This window comes from Oncorhynchus mykiss, chromosome 14 (genome assembly GCF_013265735.2).
Source record: "Oncorhynchus mykiss isolate Arlee chromosome 14, USDA_OmykA_1.1, whole genome shotgun sequence".
In the NCBI taxonomy this organism is placed as follows: domain Eukaryota; kingdom Metazoa; phylum Chordata; class Actinopteri; order Salmoniformes; family Salmonidae; genus Oncorhynchus; species Oncorhynchus mykiss.
Genome location: NC_048578.1, coordinates 8,440,848 through 8,447,610, shown reverse-complemented (window position 1 = coordinate 8,447,610; position 6,763 = coordinate 8,440,848). Strand labels below are relative to the sequence as shown.

The following is a 6,763-nucleotide window of genomic DNA, read 5'->3' as shown; positions in this document are numbered from 1 at the left end:
TATCTCATATGACCCACAGCCTGTTGCAGGCCCGCGAGCCCACCTGCCAAGCGTTTGATTGACAGCTGAATAGATCCTGTGTGCACTGAGCCGATGCTCGGAGGGCATCTTGTTTCTCTCGGTCTGCGCGTGCTACGTGATAGCTGGGGTCCTATTCCGTGTCTGAGCGGCCATGCAGCCTCCTCTGCCAAGCAATAAGCGCTGCCCTGAAGCGCGAAGGGGACGAAAGGAAATTACAGGATGCTATCAGCAATTGAGTTCAATTGGGGTTGAATGAACATCATGTAAACCCGAATGGATTTAAACCAAGGAGTGGTTATTTATTTGGCTCCAACATCCTCCAGTTTTCTTCTGGATTTATTCATCCAAAATGCGGAAGATGGTTCCAGTTGTGTGCTTTGCGACGATGTTGCTCCAGGGTAAGTCAGTGGCACTTGTGCGTTACTTTAGACATTTTTTGGAAAGCTTTAGGAGTTTAGGCTATGGAAATCTAAAGATTATATTTCTATACATGTATCTCTCGTTTTATATACTATTACCGGGCTATTTTTTTCTGACCTAGATCGACATTTTTGCTTTTATAGTTCACAACATAAAGTATTTTTATAAATCCAAGTGCGCTCATTTTACACATTGGATTGTTCGCAGAGGTGGAAAAAGTATTCAATTGTCATACTTGAGTAAAAGTACAAAGTAAAAGTAAATGCTACACATCAAATTCCTTATATTTAGCAAACCAGACGGTACAATTTCTTTTTTTTATAACTTTTTTTTGACAGCCATGGGCACACTCCAACACTCAGACATAATTTACAAAGGAAGCATTTATGTTTAGTGAGTCCACCAGATCAGAGGCAGTAGGGAGGACCAGGGACATTCTCCTGATAAATGTGTGATTTGGACCTTTTTCCTTTACTGCTAAGCAATTCAAATTGTAACTAGAACTTTTGGGTGCCAGGGAAAATGTATGGAGTTAAAAGTACATCATTTTCTTTAGGAATGTAGTGAAGTAAAAGTAAAAGTAGTCCAAAATAAATAATATTAAAGTAAAGTACAGATACTCCAAAATCTACTTAAGTAGTACTTTAAAGTATTTTTTACTTAAGTACTTTACACCACCGATTGTTCGGCATGCCCCTTGGGCACTTCGACCCATGAGTCACACAATCTCCAGACCATACTCTCTCCAAACACGGTAATCCTTTAATTGGTGCTCAGGTGGATTAAATGGGGTAGCTGTGGAGGGGGGCTTGAACCAGCATTCCATGGGGCCAATATCATGCCACCTGTGCCATTAAGGCTTTGACCCCTCAGAGTCTACACCTATAAAGGGAGACTGCAACAAATAACTATATTCTATATTCTCCTATCGCAGTGGCTCACTCGGCTCAGGGCCGGTACGCTCAACAGCTGCTCACCGACCTGATGGAGAACTACTCAAACGCCCTGCGGCCGGTGGAGGACACAGACAAAGCCCTGAACGTCACCCTGCAGATCACTCTCTCCCAGATCAAAGACATGGTGAGTCTCAGAGATGACTGACTGTGTCTCGACGATGAGCAGAGCACCACTGGCAATCTATGACTGGCTTCTCTCTCGATGAGGCTTTGACAAAATGTCATCCTTGATCAAATACTTTCAAATATATCAAATATATTGTAGAGAGAGAGAGATTGTGTACTTTTGATCATAAAGCATTGTGAGAGAAAGGCATCAATTGCCAGTGCTGCTCTGTTCATTGGTAAGACAGTCTAGTCTGCATATAGCATAAAGTCAGTCATCTCTGTGACTCACCTGGTCTTTTACCCAAGCATGAAAGGCATATGCACTGAATCTTTAACATGCACCCGGGCAGGGCAGACCGGTCCGCCAAGATGCCCTCACTGTATTGGTTACCCAGTTGATTGTGTTGGTTCCTCTGTTGATGTGCACGAGAATCAGAAACACCCAGAATTTGCCTTGGTGAGAAGGTGCTGCCAGCAACAGACAATAATTCAACCGAATGCAGACACCAGTCCAGATGGACGTCATACAGAATATACAATACCGGAACAGGGACCATAAACCAAAACTCTGGAGCATAGGCTGATTACAGTGGCAATACACCATTTACAGAGGGGATCTATCTACATAAGCAGGGGGAGGGATGTCGCCATGGTGAATAGATAGTGTTGTGCAGAGGTGCACATCGTGCAATTGCAATTGAGTGCAGATTAGTATTAGAGGTCGCTGATGACAAGGTGCAGTGGTCAGCTAGGAGGTCTGAGAGACGTCAGACCTCCTACTGTACCGGCCTACAGTTACTCAGCCGTCTCCTGTTTCAGTCCAGCGGAGGGTCAACCTCCCCTTCTGCGTGTCTGTGTGTCTGACTAAGTAACTAAGTGCATCTTGTCCGGTGCACTCTGAAGAGAGACGAGACATCTGTCCTACGGCCTTCATCCTCGTCTCTGTGATGATGTCATCCTGCCACTTGGAAACGCACACAGACCCATTACGCGTGTGTGACCTGTGTGTTCGTGTGTGTGTATCCGAGTGTGTGTGTAATGAAGGTTCCTTTACTCTCCTTGGTTCCCTGCTTTGGTTGAGCAGTGCATCAGGTTCTGGCAGTGATACTTCCTAAACTGGGTCTGGATTTCACTGTGTCTGACAGCTAGTCTGAGACTTTAGTGGGTTATTGAGTGACAGAGAGAGAGAGAGAGGAAGAGTGAGAGAAATAGAGAGAGCGAGGAAGAGTGAGAGAAATATATATATATATATATATAGTGAGAGAGAGAGAGGGAGCGGGAGAGAGATACACATGTACAGTAGCATATTGCCCTTACCTGTGTGTGTGTCCACATGCCTTGTGTGTGTGTGTGTGCGCATCTGCGGGATCTGTGTGTGTGTGTGCGCATCTGCGGCATCTGTGTGTGTGTCTGTGTGTGCATCTGCGGGATCTGTGTGTGTGTGTGCGCATCTGCGGCATCTGTGTGTGTGTGTGTGTGTGTGTGTGTGTGTGAACCTGCATCTGTATGTTTATTACTGTGCCTATGTATGCAGGATGAGAGGAACCAGGTATTGATAGCGTACCTGTGGATCCGTCAGACGTGGCACGATGCCTACCTGAGGTGGAACAAGGAGGACTACGATGGCCTGGAGGTCATACGGATCCCCAGCAGCCTGGTGTGGAGGCCTGACCTCGTCCTCTATAACAAGTACGCCCGTACGTCACACAGATATATACAGCCACTGTACCATGATATCGGAATGACTTATTCTATCTACAAACAACCTCCCTTATTCACAATAATTATTGGTCCATGAATTGGTCATGTATTAATGCAAAGTATATATATATATATATATATATATATATATATATATATATAGAGGAAGATGGTCCCATATACAGTAGAAGGATGTTATACTATAGTAATGACATGGTAAGGCGGCAGGTGGCCTAGTGGTTGAGCGCGTTGGGCCTGTAACCGAAAGGTGTCTGGTTCGAATCACCGAGCTAACTAGGTGAACGATCTGTCGATGTGCACTTGAAAAAGCCACTTAACCCTAATTGCTCCTGTAAATCACTGACTAAAATGTCATGTTGTGTTATTACAGTGTACAGGTACTAGTTTCCCCGTTCTTTCTCAGGGCGGATGATGACTTCTCAGGGCCGCTAGACACGAACGTGGTGCTGCGCTATAATGGGGAGATTACATGGGATGCTCCGGCCATCACCAAGAGCTCCTGTGTGGTGGACGTGTCCTACTTTCCCTTCGACAGCCAGGAGTGCAACCTCACCTTCGGCTCCTGGACATACAACGGCAACCAGGTATACAGGATGGGCATCCACAGAAGATATATATATATATATATTTTTTTACATTTATTGAACCTTTATTTAGCTAGGCAAGTCATTTAAGAACAAATTCTTATTTACAATGACGGCCTACACCGGCCTAACCCGGACGGCGCTGGGCCAATTGTGCACCGCCCTTGTCCTACTGCTTCAGACTGCCCTGCCACAGACAGGCAGACACACACATTCCTCGGTGTGTGGAGATATCATTCTACCATTATCGATGCAGACAAACTCATTGTGTGTGTGTGTGTGTGCGCATTACACATGTCCTGCTAAAACACTGCTATTACGGTCCCATTATATTTCACCCTCTTTTCCTATGTCTCTTCCCAGGTTGACATAGCCATGGGCATGGACAGCGGGGACCTGTCTGATTTCGTGGAGAACGTTGAATGGGAATGCCACGGCATGCCGGCCACCAAGAACGTCATTATGTACGGCTGCTGCTCCGACCCCTACCCTGACATCACCTACACCGTCCTGCTCCAGCGCCGCTCCTCCTTCTACATCTTTAACCTTCTCCTGCCTTGCTTCCTCATCTCCTTCCTGGCTCCGCTGGGCTTCTACCTGCCGGCTGACTCTGGGGAGAAGGTGTCCTTGGGGGTCACCGTGTTGCTGGCCCTGACTGTCTTCCAGCTCATGGTGGCCGAGAGTATGCCGCCGTCTGAGAGTGTGCCACTTATTGGTGAGAGTGTACGCATTTTCTCTCTCTCCCCCGCCTCCGCGTCTCTTAGTCTTTCTCTAACTCTCTCACCCGCACACGCACCACAAATCTCACACACACGCTACGTCTCATACACGCATGCATCTCATACGCACATGCTGTACATGTGCATGAACTCATTTTTCCCTCTCCTGTATGTCACAGGAAAGTACTACATCGCTACCATGACGATGATCACAGCCTCCACGGCTCTCACCATCTTCATCATGAACATCCACTTCTGTGGGGCCGAGGCCAAACCCGTCCCCCACTGGGCCAAAGTCCTCATCATCGACTACATGTCCAAGATCTTCTTTGTCTACGAGGTGGGAGAGAACTGTGCCACTGCCACCTCTTCCTCCTCCTCCTCCTCTTCCTCATCACATTTTGGCCAGGACGATGTCCACCAACCCAACTTCAGCAGCCACCGCCAGGCCAATGGGAAGCCGGGGGGCAACAGCGGGCGAGAGAACCAGTACCGCCACAAAAACCCCAGACCCCAGACTCCTGGACCTCAACGTCACCCCAAGCCCCGACACCAACACCACATCACCAGAGACGAGAAGAACCATCTCTCCAGCTCCAAATACGAGGGCTTTGAGTCCAACAGGAACCTCCCCCTGGGGGACTGCTGCAAGGAGGCTCCTCCCTGCTGTCCGGAGGATGAAAAGACAGCCGTGGTCGCTGCTGCGGTGGCCTCAGTAACCTTTGGCCCCTGTGTGTTCTGTAGTCACGGCAGCAGCTTACCCGGGGTGGACTCCAAGCTGGTGCGGAACGTGGAGTACATTGCCAACTGCTTCCGGGAGCAGAGGGCCACCTGCGCCAAGGGGGCGGAGTGGAAGAGGGTTGCCAAGGTGATGGACAGGTTCTTCATGTGGATCTTTTTCATTATGGTCTTCCTCATGAGCATTCTGATCATCGGCAAGGCACCATGACAACGCTGGCTACCCACGTGTTGTTATTGGAGACTGTTCTGCGCACGGTTTCCCAAAAGCATCTTAAGGCTAAGTTCTTTGTTAGAACCATATGATCCTATGGTTCTAAGATAAACTATGGTTCTAAGATAAACTTAGCCTGGTGCTTTTGGGAAACCAGGCCCTGTTCTTTTGTTCATCAAGAGAGCATTTTCATGTATATTGTGTGTGTATGTCTTATGTCTTACTGATGAAACTAAAGAAGGTGCAAAGAGAGATGGCTATTTTGATAGATATCTATGTTATTTCCTCATTCGACAAAATACATGGAACTGCATTGTGGAGGAAAAACTATATTGCACTCATGATCAATGTCCTGATTATCATAAGCATGATCAGTTACTGAAGTTTGTCAATTCATTTCACTCTTTCTTTTCATCTCTGTGCAGAAAATACGTTATATTAAAAAAAAACATAGCAAATACTGTGTATAAGTAAACTCAAATATCACTACAAGTGTATACTATACTGTGTGTGAATGAACAGCACACTCCATACACCCTCCCCATACTAATATCGCCACATGTCCCCACTAAATAACAACATTAGAACTATCACGTATCACTCACCAGTCTGAAATCAGACTCCAGGGGCTTCAGCGACAAATGACCCGCTCCGGATCCACACGGCCGGAATCATTTTTCACTTCAAAATCATCCAGTGAATAGTTAATGACTGCTTTGTTTCCAAACAGGCACTGTAAAGATGTAAGGTAATATGGAACATAAATTATGCAACACAATGAGTTTGCCCCCTCCCAACAACACATACCAACATCCAGGTGTGTGTGTGTGTGTGTATATACTGTATGTTTCTGTGTGTTGGCAGGAAGTGGTTGGGAGGGGGGGGTTACTTTGGACTCGTCTGCACACCTCATAGAAGTAATCAACCACTCAAAGGACAAAGTATTTGACTAGAGTGCCCCCCTTATTTGTCCCTATGGATCCTTGTACAGTTTTGAGTTTTTATTTGCAGAATTGTCGCTACTACCTTGTATGTCCAGCAGAGGGCAGACATCTCTCACCAATTATCCTCTTGAACGGCACAGAAAATAGGTGACAGTGAATTTGAAATCAGATGTCATTACAACAGCCACCTTTAATACTTTACACATCCATAATAAAAAGCGAATGTTGATTGTAAAATAAAGATATGATCATTACATTTCATTTCATTTTGAGTGAATATAGAGTGGAGGATTATGGATGCATAACCAACCAGTGTTAAGGAAACTAGTTCATCATC

The 6,763-nt window shown here is 46.2% G+C and overlaps 1 protein-coding gene across 1 annotated transcript; it reads left to right on the top strand.

Annotated features, from left to right (window-relative positions):
- The first annotated feature begins 207 nt into the window (after positions 1-207).
- chrna9 (cholinergic receptor nicotinic alpha 9 subunit) lies at positions 208-5,604 on the top strand. The gene is given in 6 exon segments (NM_001124519.1): positions 208-419; positions 1,376-1,521; positions 3,040-3,194; positions 3,631-3,811; positions 4,175-4,526; positions 4,710-5,604. Coding segments are annotated over 6 exon segments (1,653 nt in total). The 5' UTR covers positions 208-370; the 3' UTR covers positions 5,480-5,604.
- The last annotated feature ends 1,159 nt before the right edge of the window (positions 5,605-6,763 follow it).